The following is a 24,356-nucleotide window of genomic DNA, read 5'->3' as shown; positions in this document are numbered from 1 at the left end:
ATCATTATAAATCAACACACAAGATTGCTTTATTTCTTTCAGGCCTTCATGCACCTTTTTCTGCGTGTACCTGGAAAGATCTCAAACCCCATACCAGTTTTCTTGACAGTCTACTATGGCGTAAGACTCTAAAAACCTGGAGAAAATGTGAATATTGGTTAAATTAAATTATGTGCACAAAAATAAATATAGTAAAAGAAATAATTTTAAAATTAAGTATTGTACAAAATTATTTAAAATGCTAATAAAAACATAGCCATATAATCTGCAAATTAATTTGAAATTGCTTCAACTGCAAGAACCAGAAGCTGCCCTCCATCTGTTACACACAAGAGTCACAGCAGCAATATCTCTAGTTTCTGGAAACTTTACCAAACCGCAACAAAAAAGGTAAAAACCTGTGAATTTATCTGATTCCCTCTAGGTGGCGCTGTTGGCCGTGGCTCTATGATTAAGAATTGCTGCACGAGAAGGCCTCGGTCGCTGCTCTGCTTCGATGGTTTTCCTCTCCAAGAATCACAAGAGAAACACTGAAAATCCCCATCACAACAAGAGACTTAGACAATTCATCAGAACAGAGCAAATTTAGAAAGAAACCAAACATAACGATGGATTCAGCAGACGTGGCGTCAAGTTGCTCAACCTGAGCCGTTCCTCTGAAGAACTCAGTTCTCATCATAAGACGGCTGAGATGCTTCCAGTCGGTCTGTTTCTGTAAAATGGTGTAAACTGACCTGAGATGTTTCCGTATGGAGAAGAAGGTATGAGAAGTCATTCAGTTTGTATTTAGAAACAACCACAGAACTGAACCTGGATCAGTTAAACTTACCAATGATCCCGATGCGCTCCATCTTCCTGGTTTTAGTCAGAGCGCCAGCAGCAGCGTATCTTGTAACAGTGACTTCTGTCTGCTCCCACCATGTAGTCCTGATCAAACTGTTTCCTAGAACAGAGACAGTTTGATCACAATCCAAACTTGAATGTGGTCATGATGCGGATTCCAGGGGTAGCTATGGTGTTCGACAGGACCAGTCCTACATGTTGGTCTGAAGACTTTTCAACTTCTTGATGCACAACAGGAGGAAGAAGAGGAGGAAGAGGAGGAGCGGATCTGTCCCTGATCTCTAAAGAGACTCAAACTTCCTCCTTCAGCTCAGCTCAACTCTCCAACATTACCTCTGCTCAACATGCTGTCTCTGCTCACATCTGGATTCACTCTGCTGGTTCTGATCACTGGATCAGGTTGGTTGGAGTCTTTCAGAGAATAATCTGATCCTTCTTGTTCTTCACTTATATCAGTTTTTCTTCCTTCAGGTGTAAACTGTCAACAACTCACTGCAGCGAAGACTGAGGAGTTCAGTTCAGAGGGCAGCTCTGTTACTCTGACCTGTAGTTACACCAACAAGATAGCTCTTGGTGATGATTTCTTTTGGTATCAGCAAAATCCTGGAAAACCTCCAGAGTTCATCTTCTACGTCTCAGGACTCAACAACTCAAGATCAGCAGAGTCTCTGAAATCATTAACAAGATTCTCCACTTACCTGAGAGGAGAGAAACACCTGGATCTGCTGATCTCCTCTGCTGCAGTGACAGACTCTGCTGTGTACTACAGCGCTGTGAGGCCCACAGTGACAGGAAACACCAGAACCCTGTACAAAAACCTGCAGTACTCCACAGCAGCCACTAGAGGGCCTCACTCCCTGTTAAACCACTAAAACCTGCAGTACTCCACAGCAGCCACTAGAGGCCCTCACTCCCTGCTCTTCAACGGTTTGTCAAGATTCAGACTGATGTGATCAAACCTGAACAAGAAATACAAGTAATAAAAAACTAGTAACAGGGACGGTGGGTTAAACCTACTGCTGCTCTGTGGCGCTCAGAGAACAGGAAGAACCCAGAACAGTTAAATAATTGTGATTAATTCACAAACATCCTGAAGCCCCAACCAGATTTTTTAAACTAATTTGACAGCGCTAATTATTAATGTTGCTGTTTTTCTTTTTGTATTAATATTTGTTTGGTCGTTTTTACTCTGGACATTTAGTTCTGATACACTGAGCAGCCTTTCTCCGCTCTGCTCAGCCGTTCAGATCCACTAGAGGGCAGCGTTACCAGGTTTTGAGCTCTGCTGTGGTTCTGTGTTCAAGCACTCTGTCGCTCCACAGACCAGGTCCCATCAGGTGTTCTTGTCTCCCAGGCAGAACAAATGAGAAATGTTTATCCGGTTGTTGAACAGCTGCAGCGTTCCCTCCAGATCCCGGTCTGAATCATTCCGACTGGTTCTAGCATGACACAGTCTGAGTTTGGACTGGTTTTAATGGGACGGCCCGTCACCAGGCTCAGTGAGGGGAGGAGCTCCACTCTGACAGACTTTGTGTTGGAGCTGAAGAGCTGCTGCGTTCTCTCTGTTCTTCTGTCAGTACCAGGGAAAACAATGCAGCTGCTGCTTTTCTCCTGCATGATGATGATCTTCTGCCTTCAGCCAGGTGAGTCATCTAAAGATGCAGCAGGTGGAGAAGGAGACAGAAGGCAGGAAAACATCTGGAGCTTTGAGTTTGTTAAAACTGAATTATCAATCTGTTGTTTCCAGGATCCTCTGAGGATTTACTGACACCATTTAAAGACGATCAACTGGATTTGGAAGGAAACGACGTGACTCTGTCCTGCAACTATTCAGGAGCAGTAAACCTGCTGCTGTGGTACCGACAGACGCCCAGTTCATCTCCACAGCTGGTCACCTCAGGATATTCAGACACAACAGGAAGGCTTTCTTTGAGACACGAGAAAACAAGAAAGACGTTTCATCTGCTGATCTCCTCTGCTGCAGTGACAGACTCTGCTGTGTACTACTGCGCTCTGGAGCCCACAGTGACAGGAAACACCAGAACCCTGCACAAAAACCTGCAGTACTCCACAGCAGCCACTAGAGGGCCTCACTCTCTGTTAAACCAGTTAAACCTGCAGTTCTCCACAGCAGCCACTAGAGGGCCTCACTCCCTGTTGGTCCACTGGTTGTTGAGTCTTTGGACTGAAGACAAAGACAGATGAGACGTTGTGACTGAGCTTAGTCTCAACCATCACCATTATCTGCTTTAGACTGTGTTGCGGCAGGACAGAATGAAAACAAAAACAATAAAAAAACAAAGTGCTACAATAAAATTATTTGCTGTTAATGTTTAACAGGTTGAAGGTTCAGATCCATGAGCTTTTGTTGCTTTAATTGGAAGATTGTGAAAATGTTTGACTAAATATCTCAGATTCTCTCAGTAAATTGACTCAGAGGAAGCAGATTAAATAACATGAACTTTATTTAAAGAGGTAGAAATTACAGACCAGATGAGTCTTTTTCTTCAGCAGTGGAGTTTTGTTGAACTGTTGATGATTTATAATCTATAAACTCATAGTGGGATGAATATAAAATGAAGAGAAACCTGTGAAGTGTGTGTGTGTGTGTGTGTGTGTGTGTGTGTGTCCTTACTGACAGCATTAAATCAACATTATAACTGATCATGTACCGAAACATTTTCTAATGTTCATCCAGCGCACGAAAGAGTCGTATTTTGGCTCAGCTCTCTCTTCACCACAACAGACCGGTACAGCGCCCGCTTCACTGCAGACGCTGAGCCAATCCACCTGTCGATCTGACATTCCATTTTTCCATCATTCATGAACCCAGAGATACTTCAACTCCTCCCCTTGGGGCAGGGCATCCCCCCGACCCAGAGACGGCACTCTACCTTTTTCTGGTTCAAGGTCTTCCTACTTGACAACACTCATCCTCATCCCGGCTGCTTCGCATCCGGTTGTGAATCGCTCCAGTAAAAGCTGTAGATCACAACCTAATGAAGCCAATATGAAAACATCATCTACAAAAGGCATAGTGGCGATCCTGAGGCCACCAAAATAAATCCACTTTATCTGCACCTAGAATCCATTACAAAGGGCGATCTTGGTGGCATTCAACTCTCACCAGAAACGAGCCCGACTTCCTTCCTGCAAAGCGTACCAGACTGACAGCAGCCAAACAGGGAACTAACAGCCCGTATCAAAGGCCTGGTACGCCGTTCTCCAAGAGTAACCCCCACAGGACTCCAAGTGAAACGGTCTCCAAGTCCTCTCCAAGTCCACATGTAGACTGGTTTGGCCAACTCCCAGAACCCCCAGGCCCCTGCTGTGGATATAGAGCTGGTCCAGTGTCCAACGATCAGAACCAGATCCAACGTCTCCAGGCTCTTCTTCCTCAGTGGAGGACGCGTTGGTGGGATTGAGGAGGCCCTTGAAGTATTCTGCTCACATAGGTTCCAACTCGGGGTCATCAGAACACCATTTCCACTGGAAACTGTATTGGTGGTGTACTGCTCTGCCTCCACTCCATGATGCCGGACTGAGGACCAGAAATGCCTCCAAGCTGTACAGAAGTCTTTCTCCATGGACTCTCCAAATTCCCATGCCGTATTTCTGCCTCAGCAACCACCCAAGCTGCATACCACTAGGACCGCTGGTACCCATCAGCTGCTTCTGGGGTCCCACAGGCCAACAAGGTCTGATGAGACTCCTTCTTCAGCCTGACAGCATCCCTCACTACCGGCGTTCACCAGCAGGTTCCCAGGTTGCTGTTGGGTCAGGCACAGATAACCTTGCGGCCACACCTGCAGTCAGCTGCCTTAACGATGGAGGCATGGAACATGTCCGACTCTGACTCAGTGTTCCCCATCTCCCCTGGGATTTGCTCAATTGGGGGCAGTAATCAAAGGAAACATTTCTTTAAATGATTTGACTGGGACGGGGTCCAACATGCAAGTCGGAGTTTGGATGAATATAATATTTTTGATAACTTACTGACTGATAAACAGTCCAATCACACATCAGGTTCTATAGTTGCATTCATCCTCTCTTACTGAGGATGAAGTAATCATGTTTGGAAGGACAACGACAGTTTTAATAGAATCAGTTTTATTAATGAGAAACTTATAAAGTCACCACTGCTGAGTCAGTTACTTTGCAGTGAGACAGAAAAACTCTCGCCTCCCAGGTTTTCTTGTAACTCCATGTGACTGTGCAAAAAAGATCTTGATTTCATCAAAAAAGCAAAAAAAGGATTAATTCAAGGAGGCTGAATACTGTGAGTCAATACAATCCCCTAAATGATCTGTTCTTTGGTCAGCTGAAGCTGTGAGTCTGTTAGCCGGGAGGAAGAGGAGGAAGAGTAGGAAGAGGAGGAAGAGGAGGAAGAGGAGGAGCTGATCTGTCCCTGATCTCTAAAGAGACTCAAACTTCCTCCTTCAGCTCAGCTCAACTCTCCAACATTAACTCTGCTCAACATGCTGTCTCTGCTCACATCTGGATTCACTCTGCTGGTTCTGATCACTGGATCAGGTTGGTTGGAGTCTTTCAGAGAATAATCTGATCCTTCTTGTTCTTCACTTATATCAGTTTTTCTTCCTTCAGGTGTAAACTGTCAACAACTCACTGCAGCGAAGACTGAGGAGTTCAGTTCAGAGGGCAGCTCTGTTACTCTGACCTGTAGTTACACCAAAGATTCAGCTAATTATTTATTCTGGTATCGACAAAATCCAGGAGAACCTCCAGAGTTCCTGAGGTCTCACTCACCTTCAGGTGGATCAGAACATCTGGACAGGATGACATTTAAAGGAAGCAAAGAAGAAATGTCCATGACGATCTCCTCTGCTGCAGTGACAGACTCTGCTGTGTACTACTGCGCTGTGCAGCCCACAGTGACAGGAAACACCAGAACCCTGTACAAAAACCTGCAGTTCTCCACAGCAGCCACCAGGGGGCGCCATGCTCCAGTAGGCGGCGCTCTCCTTGTGCTCTGTGTTCCAGCATTGTGTCAATAAGAAGTGGTGCTGTGAAGAGAACAATAGTCAGACTGAATGTTGAACATCAGCTGCTTCCTCCTGCTGATTTAAACCTTGGTGGACAGATGGAACATTGGCTGTGGATTATTCTGGCTGCTCTTTTCTCTGGTAAGATACAAAGATCAACATGTTTCCTCTACATGGAGTAGAAGTCTTTAAAGCTGCTGATTGTTCTCCTTTAATCAATCATCTTTATTGATCCATCTCTTCCTCTGCATGTTCTGTTCTTCCCCAGAGTGTAAAGGAGACTCAGTGAAGCAGACAGAAGGAGAAGTTGTTGCTGCTGCAGGAGAATCACTGACTCTGAGATGTACCTATGAGACCAGCTTTACTCCCACATTGTTCTGGTACAAACAAGATAAAAACGGTTTTCCAAAGTTCATGCTGAAGCAACTGTCATCAATGAAAGATAAAGCTCCAGAGTTCAACAGCAGCAGATTTGATGCTGACCTCAACAGCACCATAAAATCCTTCAACCTGAAGATCCAGGATCTCCGTCTGTCAGACTCTGCTGTGTACTACTGCGCTCTGCAGCCCACAGTGACAGGAAACACCAGAACCCTGTACAAAAACCTGCAGTACTCCACAGCAGCCACTAGAGGGCCTTGTGACAACATTATGCCCAATCCATCGGATTTAAGGAGTAATAAGCACACATGACGTAAAATATTTTAATGAAAAGTAAATGAGAAAGAAAACCTTAAATCAAGGTTGCAGAAAAGAATGGAAATGGGCAAGAAACACAAAGATGTTTCTACTGAGGACAGAATGGAGAACGACAGAGGGAGAAATGAAGAGTGAACTCAGAAAAGAGAGATGACTGCAGACTGACTGACTGAGAAAGATAATAATGTTAGATAAATATTAAGTCATTAAATGCAAACTTAGAATATAATAGGATATGCATATAATCAATTCAGTATGTATGATTTCATGGTTTCTGTTCATTAATTAATTTTATCTGTCAAAGACATAAAAGTCTGTGGGCGGGGCTAACACTGACCAAGGCTAACACTGAACGAAGCTAACACTGGGTGTGGCTAACATTGAGCGAAGCTAACATTGAGCTAAGCTAACACTGGGTGTGGCTAACATTGAGCGAAGCTAACACTGAGCGAAGTTAACACTGAGCGAAGCTAACACTGAGCGAAGCTAACATTGAGCGAAGCTAACACTGAGCGAAGCTAACACTGAGCGAAGCTAACATTGAGCGAAGCTAACATTGAGCGAAGCTAACACTGAGCGAAGCTAACACTCACCTGTGGAAATCTGCTAGTTTATTCTGATTCTTTGAACATCAATAAAGTCTTTGACTTTATCTGGCTTTAACCTCTACCGATTAAATCTTTCAGTAATACGTTACTGAATGATACCAAGAAAAATAAAAAATATTTAATTTAAGGTCACAAAAGATGTTTCTCATTTGTTGTAGAATGTTTTCTTTGGCTGATAACTCTCACTCTTCTGATTGAAATTGATAACTGTGTATGTTATGTTTGTTTCACGTTGCACTCACTTTGTGTGACACAGCGCCCCCAGAGGTGAGGCGTAGCACTGCACTGCCTCGCATGAACCTTTCCATGTATTTAAACAGGTAAGGTGTAAAACTTTTGATATTACCAATAATAAAAACAAATTTATGGAAAGGTTTGAGTTTTCCTCATCGATGATGATGGAAAATGATGATGTTAGCATGTATTTAATTTTTCATGTGCCAAACGAGGTAAAGCCTCACCTGTAATCCTGACAGTGGATCACTGATGGATGATAATCTGCTGCTTCTTTGCTGTCTATTAATTATAAAATCTCTCCAATGAGTTCAGAGGAAAGTTGAGGAGGAGCTGAGAGAATCTGGGAGGAGCTGATCTATTGCTGAACTCTAGAGACTCAAACTTCCTCAGTTCAGTTCAGTTAAACTCTCCAACATTCACTCTGCTCAACATGCTGTCTCTGCTCATCGCCTCTCTGCTAACAGGTCAGCATTCCTCTGGTTTGAAAAACGTCCATTTTAAGTTTAATAATTGTAAATTTATTTCGAGAAACTGAAACTAACAGATTTCTTTTCTTCTAGGAGTCAGATGCCAACAACTCACTGCGCTTCAGAATGAAGAGTTCGCTGTAGAAAGCAGCAAAGTTACTCTGTCCTCCACTTACTCCAAAACAGCCACTGGAAATGATTATTTCTTCTGGTATCGACAATATCCTGGAAAACCTCCAGAGTTCCTGATCTCTCACACAGGAACAGGAACACAAACTTCTCAGCCGCTTCCTGGTTTCTCCTTCAACATGAATGCTGATAAAACCCAGATGGATCTGCTGATCTCCTCTGCTGCAGTGACAGACTCTGCTGTGTACTACTGCGCTGTGAAGCCCACAGTGACAGGAAACACCAGAACCCTGTACAAAAACCTGCAGTACTCCACAGCAGCCACTAGAGGGCCTCACTCCCTGTTAATCCACAAAAACCTGCAGTACTCCACAGCAGCCACTAGAGGGCCTCACTCCCTGTTAAACCACTAAAACCTGCAGTACTCCACAGCAGCCACTAGAGGGCCTCACTCCCTGTTAAACCACTAAAACCTGCAGTACTCCACAGCAGCCACTAGAGGGCCTCACTCCCCCTTAATCCACTGGTTGTCGAGTCTTTGGACTGAAGACAAAGACAACAGAGACATGAAGCAGTAAAGATCAGACAGAGCTGCTGAGGAAGCAGAAAACGCTCTGATTGGTTGAGTTGAAGTGGACCCGCCCACTGACCTTCAGCTCATCCAATGACATCATTTCTTCCTCCTTCTGCTGCAGTGGAAGAACATTGTTGATCTGCAGTGTGGCTCTAAGGACTCCAAAGACATGTTGCTCTGCCTGGTTCTGCTTCTGTCTGTCAGTAGAGGTGAGTTTCAGATCAGGGATTTTAGATCAGGTCCAGCTGCTGCATTAACACAGATACAGACTGAATTTCACTGCTTTCTGCTTTCTCTGCTCTGACTGAATGAAAATCAACTTTTCATCATCCTGGAAGTTGAACTGACATTTCTACAGTTGATGATGTTCGTCTAATGGCTTCATTTTCTCCACTTTTTCCAGGTCCAGCTGCTGCAGACATAATCTCTGCTGTTACAGATGAAGTCAGAGGGACTGAAGGACATTCTGTCTCACTCAGCTGTAACTACGAGACAACATCTGATTATGCTGACCTTTACTGGTACAAACATCCTTCTGACCTTCAGGCTCCTCGATTTCTACTATTAAAAAATGGAAAAGGAGGCTCTGCTGATTTCAACATTGATCAAAAACATTTCAAATCCCAAACATCATCTTCCTCCACTGAGCTGACCATCAGAGAGCTAACCCTGGCAGACACAGCTCTCTGCTACTGCGCTCTGGAAACACAGTGATACAAAGTGGAGAAGAGGCTGTACAAAAACCTGAACACAGATATCTGACTCCTCTTCAAAGAGGAGGGAAGTGGTATTCACAGCTCAGCTTCATATCAGATGATTCTGATCATTCCTGCTTGATCAGAGTCGCTGTGGTTGCAGCTGCCAGACAAGCAAGTCGAAATACTTGATCACAGTGTTGATCTACTGGGATTTTCACACACAACCACCTGTGGTTAACAGAAACCTCTCCACCTTCAGATTATTTTTATCTCCACCTTCTTCACTTATGTCTTCCTCATTCTGACCTTATTTCATTCTGCTACAGGAAGGACAGACCAAATAAAGCAATACAATGTTAGCTTAGCTTGCTTATTCCTGTTGGTAGTTGGATTAAGATCGATCAGTGTTTTAAAATTCATGGCGCTCCTGTAGCATGCATGAAAACTCAAGCTTTTGGTCATTTTTATTTTGATAACTTTTGATAACTTGGCAGGTTTACCAAGTTTGAAGTCATTATCTCCGAACTCCTTGGAGTTTGACAAAGTTGAACATTTATGAAACAACCGTGGGTTTAGGGCAGGGGTGCTCAAGTCCAGTCCTCCAGAGCTACCATCCTGCAACTTTCAGATGCATCCCTGCTCCAACACACCTGAATCAGATGAGTAGCTTGTTACCAGGCCTGTTTAGAGCTGATCCCGGTCTGTTGGAGTTAGGATGCTTCTAAAAGTTGGTAGCTCTCGCGGACTGGACTTGAGCACCCCTGGTTTAGGGCGTACCTCCAAGAGATTGTTTTCTTGAACACGGAGGTTCTGTCTATGTACCAGCTTCAGCTCTATGATTTATCAGTTGGCCTGTTTCACATTAGGGGGCGCTGTAGAGTTGTTTGGCCACGCCTGTTTTGTATTCTATTAAAATGCAAACATTTCAGTCGGGGGAACATTTTGGGTAACGTTTGGTGAGTTTTGCTTTATGTTTAGGCTTCCAAATTAACGTTTCTTTTGTGTAAAGAAAAATAAACATTTGTATTAAAATAGACCTTCACAGCACTTTCACTGTTTTGGTCTAAATATTAATACAATTTAAAGCGATGCACAATTTATAAAAATAGTTAGAAAAATCTGATATTACACCTAGTGGTAGCAAGACATGGTACTGCACAATGCCAGTATTGGTACAGATGTTTTAACACTTTATTAGTGCTGGTTGCAGATGTCATTCAGTCTGACTGCAGATGGTATGAATGACCTGCTGCATCTTTCTTTCCTGCACCGTTGGTGGATCAATCTGCTGCTGAAGGCCCCACAGCCTCATACAGGATGAGAAGAGTCAATCATAACTGCCTTCAGTTTAGCTAAAGTCTTTTTCTCACCCGCCGCCTCAATGGAGTCCAGAGAACAGTTCAGACTGAGCCAGCTTCCACAAGCATAGAGGATCACTGAAGCCACCAGAGTCACAGAAAGTCCTCAGTAATGTCCTGAACACAACAAATGTCCTCAGCAGGTAGAGATGACAAGACATCTGTGTTATGTGAGCAGTCCAGTTTGTTATTGGGCTGAACACCCAGATGCTTACTGGTACAATCTGAGAAGCCCTCCTCCTGAAATCAGCCACCACCTCCTTGTCTTGCTGACATCGATGTACAGATGGTTCAGTTCACACCAAGCAGCAAAGATGGAGATAACCTCTCCTGACACGCGTCCAGCAATGGCTGCGTCATCTGAGAACTTCTGGAGGTGGCAGATATCCAAGTTGTTGCTGAAGTCTGATGTGTAAAGTGTGAAAAGGAAAGGAGAGAGCACTGAACCCTGTGGATTCCCCATGCTGCAGTCTACCACGTGAGACGCAGAGCCTCTCATCCTGTGGTCTATTAGTGAGGAAGTCTGTGGTCCATGCCGCCAGGTGGCAGTACCTGTTTACTTTGTAATGGCAATACAAAGTAAAAAAAGAAAAAAAGTATCGACTTAATTATAAAACTAATCAATTAAATGGATAAAATGATGCAACAGATTCAACTTAAATACAATAATTGTGACTCAACATGTTTGTCTTAGAGTAGCTTTACAAATGCTGCTGCTGGAACAAACCGCAGCGTTTAAAAACGGGGTTTCTTAATGGGGCCATCAAACTCCTCGCGGACGCGAGGACATTGAGGACATTGCGGGACATGTCCTCTGGGTGGTCAGACAAAATGAGCAACAGCTGGACAATCCTTGACCTGGACAATAAAAGGCCCCAAAATGTCACCTTATGTCAGAAGTCATAAAGCCTCAGATGCCTCAAGTTATGTGGGAGCCGTTGGCATGTTGGATGCAGGGACGTCCACCAGAGCAGCAGCTGCATGGCTCAGTGTCTGTTATCGGACCGTCGGCCCTTTAAGAGTTGGTTTCCAACAGACTGCAGATCCTCCTCATCCTCGTCTGACCGCTCAGCACCACACGGCCACATCGGCTCGTCCGTCTGAGGATCGGCTCAGACCAGCGACACTCAGCTGATGAAACTATTGGTCTGAACAACAGACACATCAAACCTCAGACTGTCTGTAACCGCCTACGGGAAGCCAACAGGGTCAGAATCAGATTCCTCAAACTATCATGTAAAAAAAGGTCAATCCGCTACAAACGGCCGAACCACGACGTCATCAATGCTGATATAAAGATCAGTAATTACTGAAAATATAGTTTGAGTTTCTCTATATATTGTGTAACCCAAATGTTCATAAACTCTTATATTTGACATGGGACTTTATATTTTTGTTCAATGTACTTTTATTTTTAAAAATTAATTAAAATAGAAAACCAATAAAAAAGTATTCAAACATCTTTCTGTGAAACTCAAAACTGGCCATCTTTGAAATGTTTCTACAAATTATATGGAACTCATCTGTGGTAAATTCAGCTGATTACTAGCTGGAGCCTCGTCTCCTCTCTGGTGAACTCCACCTCTCCTCTCCACCAGGGGGCGCCATGCTCCAGCAGGCGGCGCTCTCCTTGTGCTCTGTGTTCCAGCATTGTGTCAATAAGAAGTGGTGCTGTGAAGAGAACAATAGTCAGACTGAATGTTGAACATCAGCTGCTTCCTCCTGCTGATTTAAACCTTGGTGGACAGATGGAACATTGGCTGTGGATTATTCTGGCTGCTCTTTTCTCTGGTAAGATACAAAGATCAACATGTTTCCTCTACATGGAGTAGAAGTCTTTAAAGCTGCTGATTGTTCTCCTTTAATCAATCATCTTTATTGATCCATCTCTTCCTCTGCATGTTCTGTTCTTCCCCAGAGTGTAAAGGAGACTCAGTGAAGCAGACAGAAGGAGAAGTTGTTGCTGCTGCAGGAGAATCACTGACTCTGAGATGTACTTATGAGACCAGCTATGCTGCTACATTGTTCTGGTACAAGCTAGAAGTCAATAGTTATCCAAAGTTCATGCTGAAGCGATTCTCAACAGGAGGAGATAATGATCCAGGATTCAAGAAAGATAAATTTGATGCTCAGCACGAGAAAACCTCATTTAATCTGAAGATCCAGGATCCGCAGGTTTCAGACTCTGCTGTGTACTACTGCGCTCTGCAGCCCACAGTGACAGGAAACACCAGAACCCTGCACAAAAACCTGCAAAGCAAATTCAATGCAATTCTCCACAATATCCACTAGAGGGCATCATGGTCATACCCAGGGCCGAATTTAGGAGGAAGTGGGCCCCTGGATACACACACGTCTGTCGGCGTGCGTGTATGTGTGTGTATAATACATATATATACAAGTATATACCTCTCCTTTGGCTGCCACCTTATCATGGTGGAGGGCTTTGAGGGCCCCAATGATCCTAGGAGCTTGAAAGTTAATCTAACAATAGTCAGCCCCGCCCACTCCTCACAACTCCTCTGAGCTGACTACTGACCAGTTCTCTGTCTAACAGGTCCGGATTATCTCTAAGACCTGGGTCTTACCCCACAAGACGTCTATTAGAGATAATCTGTTTAAACTGGTGGCGAGAGAGACTCGTCTAGCTCTAACTACCTTCGATCCAGAAGTTATGACCCTCTACAGTTAAGGAACAGTCAACTGAGTAGCCCTCACAGCTGTGTAGCCCCAATAACCACTTCTGTTAACGGTAGCCCCCTCTCTTAAATAACCTGCACTTGGAAACGGCTAGATTAGATTTAGTGACTTAGATTCAAGTCCCAGGGTCGTTATTTTTACTCTCATTAAAGAAAAGTCCGAAGCCACCACATTACTGGAATCATGTAGACTAATTTTACTTTAATTGGAGAAACTAAAATAATTAATAATTAATTAATTTACTCAATTAATTTGCTGTCTGGGGCTTCATGCCCCTGGTAGGGTCACCCAAGGCAGACAGGTCCTAGGTGAGGGACCAGACAAAGCGCAGCCCGAAGACCCCAATGATGAGAAATAACGTTGGACTTGGTGTTCCCTCGCTCGGACGCGGGTCACCGGGGCCCCACTCTGGAGCCAGGCCCGGAGGGGGGGCGCTATGGAGAGCGCCTGGTGGCCGGGCTTTTTCCCATGGAGCCCAACCGGGCTCAGCCCGAAGAGGATACATGGGCCCATGAGACCCCTTTGGCACCTCTCACGGGGCCAAAGGGGTCGGGTGCACTGTGTGATGGGTGGCGGCCGAGGGAGGGGGCCCTGGCGGTCCGATCCTCGGCTGCAGAAGCTCTTGGGACGTGGAATGTCACCTCTCTGGTGGGGAAGGAGCCGGAGCTAGTGTGTGGTTGAGAGGTTCTGGCTAGAAATAGTCGGTCAGGCTCTGGCTCTGGAACCAGTCTCCTTGAGAGGGGCTGGACATACTTCCACTCTGGAGTTGCCCAAGGTGAGAGGCGTCGGGCAGGAGTGGACATACTTGTTCTTGGTCCATCTGAGCGCCTGTACGTTGGGGTTTACCCCGGTGAATGAGAGGGTAGCCTCCCTCCGCCTATGGGTGGGGGGACGGGTTCTGACTGTAGTTTGTGCTTACGGGCCGAACGACAGTTCAGATTACCCACCTTTCTTGGAGTCCTTAGAGGGGGTACTGGAGAGTGCTCCTCCTGGGGACTCCCTTGTTCTGCTGGGGGACTTCAACGCTCACGTGAAATATCAGTGGCATCCTTGGACTTACTTTGTCTAATTACTTTTGCTGTTTTTCTTTTGTATTAATATTTGTTTGGTCGTTTTTACTCTGGACATTTAGCTCTGATCCACTAGAGGGCAGCGTTACCAGGTTCTGAGCTCTGCTGTGGTTCTGTGTTCAATCAATCAATCAATCAATCAATCAATCAATCAATCAATCAATCAATCAATCAATCAATCAATCAATCAATCAAATTTTATTTGTATAGCACATTTCAGCAGCAGGCATTTCAAAGTGCTTTACATCATTACAAGCACAGAAACACAAAGCAACATAGAATCAATAATCAAAACACAGCATTAAGTCAAGTTCCATCAATAAATTTGTAATTGATTACATTTCAAATACAATCCTAAACAGGTGGGTTTTTAGTTGAGATTTAAAAGAAGTCAGTGTTTCAGCTGTTTTACAGTTTTCTGGAAGTTTGTTCCAGATTTGTGGTGCATAGATGCTGAAAGCTGCTTCTCCTCGTTTGGTTCTGGTTCTGGGGATGCAGAGCAGACCAGAACCAGAACCTGAGAGGTCTGGAAGGTTGATACAACAACAGCAGATCTTTAATGTATTGTGGTGCTAAGCCGTTCAGTGATTTATAAACTAACAACAGTATTTTAAAGTCTATTCTTTGAGCTACAGGGAGCCAGTGGAGGGACTTTAAAACTGGTGTTATGTGCTCTATCTTCCTGGTTTTAGTCAGAATGCCAGCAGCAGCATTCTGGATCAGCTGCAGCTGTTTGATTGATTTGTTGGACAGACCTGTGAAGACGCTGTTGCAACAATCAATACGACTGAAGATGAAGGCATGGATGAGTTTCTCTAGATCTGGCTGAGACATTAGTCCTTTAATCCTGGAAATGTTCTTCAGGTGATAGAAGGCCGACTTTGTAACTGTCTTTATGTGGCTCTGGAGGTTCAGGTCAGAGTTCATCACTACTCCCAGGTTTCGGGCTGATCGCTGGTTTTTAGTTTTAATAACTGAAGCTGTGCATTGACTCTAGATCTATAACTCTAGATCTATAACTCTAGATCTATAGCTCTAGATCGTTCCTCTTTAGGTCCAAAAATAATAACTTCAGTTTTGTTTCTGTTCAGCTGGAGAAAGTTTTGGCACATCTACACATTTATCTGTTCTAAGCATCTGTTCAGTGATTGGATGGGTTCAAAGGTCACCTGGTGACATCGTAATGTAGAGCTGTGTGTCATCTGCATAGTTATGGTAGCTAATATTATTTCCTGTTATAACCTGAGCTAGTGGGAGCATATAAATATTGAATAAAAGGGGTCCTAGGATTGAACCTTGGGGTACCCCACATGTGACCTTTGACCTCTTTGATGAGAAGTTTCCAATTGAAACAAAGAAATCCCTGTTCTTTATGTAGGATTCAAACCAGTTAAGCACTGGACCGGAGAGTCCGACCCAACGCTCCAGTCGATTCAGTAATATGTCATGGTCAACACTGAGGTCCAACAGAACCAGCACTGTGGTTCTGCCACAGTCCGTATTTATATGGATATCATTGTACACTTTGACTAGGCCAGTCTCTGTGCTGTGGTAACCATGGAAACCAGACTGGAAGGAGTCAAAGCGGTTGGTTATCTTTAGGAAGCTAGTTAATTGTTTACACAGCTTTTTCAATAACTTTGCTGATGAATGAGAGGTCAGAGGTCAGAGGTCGGCCTGTAATTCTGCAGTAGTGATTTGTCCAGATTGTTCTTTTTTATCAGTGGTTTGATTACTGCTGTTTTCAAAGCCTGGGGGAAAACGCCTGATGAGAGCGATGAGTTACTATCTGGATCAGATCAGCAGCAATAACAGGCAGGACTTTCTTAAAGAAATGTTCTAGAGTTATAGATCTAGAACATCCAGACAGCAGGAACTGGAGCTTATTGACTTATAATTTCCTGTAGGGTTTTATAATTAAGTAGTTGAAATTGGGTCATTTTTCCTGTATTTGTTTTGTTTGGGCTCAGCACTGGTACTGACTTTATAGTGGATGTTCAGATTAATCCTCTGATTTTATTAATTTTCTCTGAAAAGAAGCTGGAAAACTGGTTGCAGGCGCCAATACATTGGAAATCAGGCGGTAACGTCACAGGAGGGTTTGTGATTCTGTCAACTGTTGCAAATAAAGCTGGAGCATTATTAATGTTTTTGTTTATGACATCTGCAAAGAAAGCCTCTCTTGCATGTTTTAGTGTTAAATGATAGTTACGTAGTCTTTCTTTATAGATGTCACAATGAACGTGGAGTTGAGTTTTACGCCATTTTCGTTCTGCTCTACGGCAGAGTTGTCTTGCAGATCTAACTGTTTGTGCATTTCTCCATGGAGATTTCTTTTTACCAGACACAACCTTCATTTTAATGGAATCAATGATATCTGAGACTTTAGACTGAAAATCTTTTACCAACTTATCTACATCATTACAGCTTAAGGGTGAGGAAGAAGAGTAGATTTGATTAAAAGTTTCTGCTGTGTTTTCAGTGAGAGAACGTTTTGTGATGGTTGCTGTTTGTCCAAGTGGGTTAAAAGATAAAGAGCTTTCAAAAATAACAGGAAGTGATGCGACAGGCGACATCAGTTACAGAGAGATTGGAAATATTCACACCCTTACTGATAACCAGGTCCAGTGTGTGTCCTTGAGTGTGTGTTGCTTGTTTGACATGTTGTGTTAGACCAAAAGTCTCTAAAATATTAGCGAGCTTTTTTGCCCCTCTGTCTTGGGGGTCGTCAACATGAATGTTGAAATCACCAACAATTATTAAACAATCATAATCAATACATATAAGAGATAGAAGTTCATTCAAGTCAGTAAAGAAATTTTCCACAAAAGTTGGAGTTTTGTATAGAGTTACAGTCAAAGTTCGTTTGTGGCCTTTAACCTCAATACCAAGATACTCAAAAGAGGTGAAGTGACCCAAAGAGATTTTACTACAATTTATGGGATTCTTAAATATTGAAGCCACGCCTCCTCCTTTTTTATGTTTTGTATTCTCACTGAAGAAATTGTAGTTAGGAGGCGCAGATTCAATTGGTACGATCGATTCATTATTATCATTCAACCATGTTTCTGTCAGAAACATAACATCGATATTATGCTCAGTGATGAAATCATTAAGTAATAGAGCTTTAGCACAGAGAGATCTGGGATTTAAAAGAGCTAGTTTAAGTGACTTGGAGGCCAAGAAATCTTCAGTCTGAGGTTCCTTTAGGCAGGGGATCAGTCTGATGTTTGAATTAGGTCCCCTGTATTTTATGTTTCTGTTTCTTGTAAATTTTCTTGTAGTGATCCGGACAGGTAATATCCTGTTCTGCAGTGCCGGGGGGCCAGACATATTCTGGAGCAAGAAGGGTGTAAAGATAAAGTCTGGACCCCGGCCTCAGACCTCTGAAATGAGAGTGATGGATCCTCTGGGACGTTAGAGTCAGGTGGCTTAAATGAAGTGAGGTCTGATACGTAAGCGCTAAGGAGAGACGTCCCAAGTACAACCTGTTGATTCATTCCATCTGTAAATTTAAGAAACTCCGGTCCAGAAGACATTTCTCCATGTTTATCTTGTGAATCCTGTGAATGAGTGGGTGAGCAGAGAGGGAGGGGAGAAGGAGGAAGGGAACCAGTCGCTCCGTCTCCAGTCGATGTATCAGCTTGTTTTAAAACTGGTTGTTCCTGATAAGCAGAGGGTTTCTTCCTAGTCAGAAATCCTTGAGCCTGTTCTTCTGAAGCGATGATCACGTTGCTGTCCTTGTTGATAAAATGAAAAAGGTTTGCAGTGAGCAGCTTTATCCCATGTTTATTAAGATTGCGTCCGCTTCTTCCAAAAAGGTGAAAGCTCTGCCAATAGATCCAGAGGTTATCGATGAAGGTCACTGAGCTGGCAGAGCAGCTTTTAATCAGCCATTTGTTTATCATGTCCAGCCTGGAGTGTTTTTCGTCTCCCCATTGAGGTGATGGAATTGGACCACTGAGAAATAACTTCATTTTCAACATTCCCATAGTTTTCAGAAGAATATTAAAGTCCTTTTTCAGAATCTCAGATTTCTGCTTTGCCACATCGTTGGCTCCAACATTCACAACTAAGGACTCAATATCTGGCTGATCAGCGGTTAGCGAAAGAACTTTACAAGTTAAATCAGATACAGTGTCACCAGGAAAAGAAATCACTCTCGTTTTCTTGGGATTGCAAACGTGACTGATTCCGTTTACTGCCTCATCTCCAACAATAAGCACTTTGGGCATACCTTTCGTTTTCCTGGTAGCCGCTTTGTCCTTTGGGGCTTTGGGGGGTGGATGTGTTGGACTTGCCTCACTGTTGATGTTTGAAAGCGAGGTTTCACTCAGAGGCTCAGGCTGGAGTACAGAAAATCTGTTTTTCAGTGGGATTCCCACAGAGTCAGAATGTTTTGAGGCTCGGGCTGGTCGCTCTGTCCTTGGGAGCGGGGTCGGTGGAACCGTTTTGGTTGCAGCTGCTTGTTTGTTTTTCTTTGGTGGAGCAGGTGTTGAGGTTGAAGGTGGGTTTCGGCTCAGAGCCGGCCACGCTGATTCGTCCAGGTGAGGAGTTCTCCCTGTCAATCGCCTCATCAGATCTGCGGTGTAAGACTTTTGCTTCGGCTTGGCACCCAGAGCGTTCCAGGGTGGGCTGCTTGATGCGAGGCGTACAACCTCTCCGTTGATTTGAAGAAGAGTTGTCTGATTTCCACAGTTAGCGTTAATTTCAAAGTTCACCTCCAGCTGTTTGATCTTCATTTCTATAGACTGAAGTCGTTGTATAATACTGCTAATGTCCTTGGGGTCGGCCGGAGGCATTTTGTCCTGGTTCAACTTGGAGATGAAGAAAAGTAAGGTAAAAATAAAAGTAAGAAAATCCCCCAGTCCATAGGTTTGAAGTAATCCAGTTATGAAGTTGAAAATGTGAATATAACTATAAAAACTGTCACTTTAAAAATAGCTCAGGCAAAGTTATCAGTAAAAACGGGAGAGAGCAGGACAAGCTGTTCCTCCTTCAGCTGCCACACAAGGTATATCAAGCACTCTGTCACTCCACAGACCAGGTCCCATCAGGTGTTCTTGTCTCCCAGGCAGAACAAATGAGAAACGTTTATCCGGTTGTTGAACAGCTGCAGCGTTCCCTCCAGATCCCGGTCTGAATCATTCCGACTGGTTCTAGCATGACACAGTCTGAGTTTGGACTGGTTTTAATGGGACGGCCCATCACCAGGCTCAGTGAGGGGAGGAGCTCCACTCTGACAGACTTTGTGTTGGAGCTGAAGAGCTGCTGCGTTCTCTCTGTTCTTCTGTCAGTACCAGGGAAAACAATGCAGCTGCTGCTTTTCTCCTGCATGATGATGATCTTCTGCCTTCAGCCAGGTGAGTCATCTAAAGATGCAGCAGGTGGAGAAGGAGACAGAAGGCAGGAAAACATCTGGAGCTTTAAGTTTGTTAAAACTGAATTATCAATCTGTTGTTTCCAGGATCCTCTGAGGATTTACTGACACCATTTAAAGACGATCAACTGAATTTGGAAGGAAACGACGTGACTCTGTCCTGCAACTATTCAGGAACAGTAACCCTGCTGCTGTGGTACCGACAGACGCCCAGTTCATCTCCACAGCTGGTCACCTCAGGATATTCAGACACAACAGGAAGGCTTTCTTTGAGACACGAGAAAACAAGAAAGACGTTTCATCTGCTGATCTCCTCTGCTGCAGTGACAGACTCTGCTGTGTACTACTGCGCTGTGCAGCCCACAGTGACAGGAAACACCAGAACCCTGTACAAAAACCTGCAGTACTCCACAGCAGCCACTAGAGGGCCTCACTCCCTGTTAAACCACTAAAACCTGCAGTACTCCACAGCAGCCACTAGAGGGCCTCACTCCCTGTTAAACCACTAAAACCTGCAGTACTCCACAGCAGCCACTAGAGGGCCTCACTCTCTGTTAAACCACTAAAACCTGCAGTACTCCACAGCAGCCACTAGAGGGCCTCACTCCCTGTTAAACCACTAAAACCTGAAGTACTCCACAGCAGCCACTAGAGGGAAGTTTGAAAGTACATTAGAGCATTTAAAAACATACATGTTGGTTTTGGCAGGAATTCGTCTTTATGGAAAAAAAGTATTATTAAATGTTTTAATATATAGTTTATCATATTCAAAACATTCTTAATTAAGAATGTTTTCAAAGTTAATTAACTATTGATTAATGGCTAAATAAGGTTTAGTTATTAAAAGTTGCTATTGAATTTTTTCCAGTTTTCTGCTGCATCGTCTTGGAACCAGTGTCAGACATACATGAACCTAAAGGGTCTGTTGTCTCTAAATATTTCTCAGACTGTTCTTTGAGAAGGAAACATGTAAATTTATGACTGTGAACTTTTTCTGTTTTGCTGTGTGAATGTTCTGTAAATTGTGAGCTGCTGCCAGTCTTGGCCAGGATTCTCTTGTAAAAGATTTTTAATCTCTGTGGGATAAATCAATAATAATCATTATCTTATGATTCTTTCCTGACTGCCTGGCTCACGTTATAAATCACATTGGTGTAACTGTGAGCTCTACAACGCACAGCGACCCAGAACAGCAGACAGGTGACTTTCTAGAGGACTAAAAGGTCACAGCAGCTCCACACCGACCAGGCACCGGCCCAGGGCAGCCGCCCCCCACAGAGGTCAGTCACTAGCAAAGCAAAGCAGCCTCCCAACCCAAAGAAGCAGCCTGAGACGCAGCTTGTCTGTCTTTCTGCAGAACTTCCTCCGGGTGATCTGTCCCGCTCCAGATCACCCGAAGACGTCACATCGTGTCCGGGGTCCACATGGACTCTCAGCCCAGATCACCTCGTAAATCCAGTAAACTTTATCTCTGCTCCATAGACCTCTGTTCACCTCTCATCTCCTTCATCAGCAGCTATTAACAAATCCTTTTTCTAAAGAAACCTCAGTGGATTGCTGTTTTAGAAATGCAAAGTGAAACGGATCAGAGATCTGAACCGACAGAGCCTGGATCTGATCTGGGTTTCTACGGCTTGTATTTTATTCAGGAATGTCAGCTTGGAGACAGGATGGAAGTGGAAAATCAAGGCAGAATCAAGATTAAGGTTTCTGTAAGACTGGCTTCACTTCACACATTTTAAAATCACTCAGCAGTTAATTATTCCCAAAACTGAGCTAAAGCCGGGGACTGATGGACGCCCCAGGAAACCCTGTGGCTCATGGCTGACCCTACATCTGACCTTACACCTGACCTTAGACCTGACCCTACATCTGACCTTAGACCTGACTTTCCACCTGACCTTAGACCTGACCTTACACCTGACCCTACCGCTGACCCTACATCTGACTGTTGGGGTCCAGGACTTGTGTTCTCCTATTCCTCCAGTCCTTTTCTGCAGCTTGTGTGATCTGCATCATGAGGGCGTCAGGCAGCAGGTATGATCCTCTGCAGTTTGTTTCCATCTACTTAAGAACACCTGATGTTCGGTTCAGCTAACCTGAATGAGGAAACCAGACAACAGCAGGTCTGGGTGAGACGACCTAAATGCATTGATATCCTCAGCCATAAAAAGCTTAATGTCCTCATTAGCTTTACTAACCCAACAGAACATCACTCTACCCCTGACTCTGTTTGCCTTTCTTATCTTATCAGGCAGCACTTTGGCGGCCGAGTGTTAACCAGTAGTGGTAAAGCTCCAAGCCCTTCTAGATCTCAGCGTCTTTTAGTGTCGCTCCTCCACCTCGTTGCCTCATTCAGGTTACCTGAACCGACCTCCAGATCTGGATTTCCTGTTGTTCCGGTCCACTCAGATTCTGGTCAAGGCTCCACAGTTGGCTCCGTCCACTCCACTGCTGCTGCATACCCTGTCCGCCCTCCTACTTCTCCATCACACGGCTGCTCACCATGGTTCCCATCAAGGACTGTCTTTGCGTTTCGTTGACTCACCTCCTGGCCTGCATCCACCACCCCATCGTCAACATTCGTTCCATTTGTCTGTCAGAACCTCGAATCCTGCTGTTTGCTCATGGTGGAGATCAAGGCTAACCTTCCTGTCCGCTGCTGACCCCGTGGGCCACGCCCCCTCCCCGAGCGGTCTGCTGAATCCCTTCCTCTCCTGAGTACAGCTCTTCACTGGACTCTATTAATTAGAAATCTCTAAATTCTGCTTCCTTTCCTGAGAGTGTTTTGCATGTGGGTTAAACATATTCCAAAAACCAACATCACACTGACCTTCCATGTAGAGAAAACAGGTAATGGGCTTCAGGTAAAACCATGTTGGCCCAGTCCAACATGGTTCTGCCTCCAGGAACCATCCAGAGCTCAGCTTCCTCCTTCTCCTCATTAACCAGAACAGCTAGTCCAATCATTTCCTGTACTGTCTCTGCACTGGTTGGTCTTCAGACTCACACCACAGCAGGTAACTCTGACAGAGCTGTTTCTTCCTGTTAAAAGGAGGGAATGAATAAATTAAGGACTTGATGCAATCCACTGGATTACTGCATACAGAAAACCTTTTAATCAATTTGAATAAACTGAGCTTAATGCACTGATTTAGAATTTGTATTGATGATTCAGTTGAATTGACTGCAGATTTCTCAATACAAACTTTATATTTATGTTTTATAACAGTTTCATTTATTTCCATCAGAAAGCAGCTGAAGCTGAAAGTATGTTAGCCAGGAGGAAGAGGAGGAGGAGGAAGAGGAGCTGAGAGCTTCAGGGAGGAGCTGATCTGTTCCTGATCTCTAAAGAGACTCAAACTTCCTCCTTCAGTTCAGTTCAACTCTCCAACATTAACTCTGCTCAACATGGACTATTATGGTCTGTCTCTGCTCATCATCTCTCTGCTAACAGGTCACACTGTCTCTGTTTTTCAAAAACACATTTTCAAAGTTTTATTAATGTGAATTTATTTCCAGTAACTGAAACTAACAGATTTCTTTTCTTCTAGGAGTCAGATGCCAACAACTCACTGCGCTTCAGAAAGAAGAGTTCGCTGTAGAAAGCAGCAAAGTTACTCTGTCCTACACTTACTCCAAAACAGCAGACGGCAACGATTATTTCTTCTGGTATCGACAATATCCTGGAAAAGGTCCAGAGTTCCTGATCTCCCATTTAGGAACAGGAACTAAACTCCAGGATCCGGTTCCTGGTTTCTCCTTCAACATGAATGCTGATAAAACCCAGATGGATCTGCTGATCTCCTCTGCTGCAGTGACAGACTCTGCTGTGTACTACTGCGCTGTGAAGCCCACAGTGACAGGAAACACCAGAACCCTGTACAAAAACCTGCAGTACTCCACAGCAGCCACTAGAGGGCCTCACTCCCTGTTAAACCACTAAAACCTGCAGTTCTCCACACCAGCCACTAGAGGGCCTCACTCCTTGTTAAACCACTAAAACCTGCAGTACTCCACAGCAGCCACTAGAGGGCCTCACTCCTTGTTAAACCACTAAAACCTGCAGTTCTCCACAGCAGCCACTAGAGGGCCTCACTCCCTGTTAAACCAATAAACATGCAGTACTCCACAGTAGCCACTAGAGGGCCTCACTCCCTGTTAAACCACTAAACATGCAGTTCTCCACAGCAGCCACTAGAGGGCCTCACTCCCTGTTAAACCACTAAAACCTGCAGTACTCCACAGCAGCCACTAGAGGGCCTCACTCCCTGCTCGGTTTTCACAGAGGAAAATGAAACAATCCTAGTATTTGGTACATCATTGAACTAACATAAAACACACACACACAGAAACTAGATTATTCAGTCTGAGTCTTTTCAAAGGGTGACTTTGAAAATCAATCAATAATATCAAATTTTATTTTTATAGCATATTTCGGCAACAAGGCATTTCAAAGTGCTTTATATCATAAAAATACAAAGTCATGCAGCATAGAATCAACAATCAAAACGTCACACCAAGTTATGTGCCATCGTTAAATTCTTAATTGATTCTGCTTCAAGCACTAAACATTTAATCTAGATGAGT

At 44.1% G+C, this 24,356-nt stretch overlaps 2 protein-coding genes and 4 gene segments (V, D, J or C); all 6 read left to right on the top strand.

Moving 5' to 3' along the window:
* Positions 1–1,139: 1,139 nt before the first annotated feature.
* LOC116721937 (T cell receptor alpha variable 20-like) lies at positions 1,140–1,643 on the top strand (the record flags this gene model as incomplete). The annotated part of the segment is given in 2 exon segments: positions 1,140–1,242; positions 1,315–1,643. Coding segments are annotated over 2 exon segments (384 nt in total), but the record flags the coding sequence as incomplete, so codon positions are not given.
* A 568-nt stretch (positions 1,644–2,211) lies between these two features.
* Positions 2,212–3,095, top strand: LOC116721025 (uncharacterized). The gene is made up of 2 exons (XM_032564600.1): positions 2,212–2,486; positions 2,591–3,095. Exons 1-2 carry the CDS (start codon positions 2,288–2,290, stop codon positions 3,046–3,048), a joined length of 657 nt encoding a protein of 218 aa, XP_032420491.1. The 5' UTR covers positions 2,212–2,287; the 3' UTR covers positions 3,049–3,095.
* Positions 3,096–5,204: 2,109 nt separating this feature from the next.
* LOC116721046 (Ig kappa chain V region 3381-like) lies at positions 5,205–5,910 on the top strand. The segment is given in 2 exon segments: positions 5,205–5,376; positions 5,449–5,910. Coding segments are annotated over 2 exon segments (465 nt in total).
* On the top strand, positions 5,877–7,197 carry LOC116721042 (T cell receptor alpha variable 18-like). The segment is given in 2 exon segments: positions 5,877–5,987; positions 6,115–7,197. Coding segments are annotated over 2 exon segments (468 nt in total).
* Positions 7,198–7,305: 108 nt separating this feature from the next.
* LOC116721936 (uncharacterized) lies at positions 7,306–12,908 on the top strand. Its single transcript, XM_032565970.1, has 3 exons — positions 7,306–7,854; positions 7,951–8,349; positions 12,535–12,908. Exons 1-3 carry the CDS (start codon positions 7,821–7,823, stop codon positions 12,906–12,908), a joined length of 807 nt encoding a protein of 268 aa, XP_032421861.1. The 5' UTR covers positions 7,306–7,820.
* A 10,179-nt stretch (positions 12,909–23,087) lies between these two features.
* On the top strand, positions 23,088–23,789 carry LOC116721060 (T cell receptor alpha variable 3-like). The segment is given in 2 exon segments: positions 23,088–23,223; positions 23,321–23,789. Coding segments are annotated over 2 exon segments (438 nt in total).
* The last annotated feature ends 567 nt before the right edge of the window (positions 23,790–24,356 follow it).

This window comes from Xiphophorus hellerii, chromosome 6, assembly GCF_003331165.1.
Source record: "Xiphophorus hellerii strain 12219 chromosome 6, Xiphophorus_hellerii-4.1, whole genome shotgun sequence".
NCBI classification, from domain to species: Eukaryota; Metazoa; Chordata; class Actinopteri; order Cyprinodontiformes; family Poeciliidae; genus Xiphophorus; species Xiphophorus hellerii.
The sequence above is the reverse complement of the archived record's forward strand: the minus strand, read 5'-3'. Positions and strand labels throughout refer to the sequence as shown.

Bases quoted from the DNA above. Each gene is read 5' to 3' on its own strand.
- LOC116721025 (XM_032564600.1), top strand. From the start codon at position 2,288: ATGACACAGTCTGAGTTTGGACTGGTTTTAATGGGACGGCCCGTCACC. The intron at 2,487-2,590 runs GTGAGTCATCTA...TGTTGTTTCCAG, and splicing joins GATCTTCTGCCTTCAGCCAG to GATCCTCTGAGGATTTACTG.
- LOC116721936 (XM_032565970.1), top strand. From the start codon at position 7,821: ATGCTGTCTCTGCTCATCGCCTCTCTGCTAACAG. The intron at 7,855-7,950 runs GTCAGCATTCCT...CTTTTCTTCTAG, and splicing joins CATCGCCTCTCTGCTAACAG to GAGTCAGATGCCAACAACTC. The intron at 8,350-12,534 runs AGTACTCCACAG...GTTCTTCCCCAG, and splicing joins GTTAATCCACAAAAACCTGC to AGTGTAAAGGAGACTCAGTG.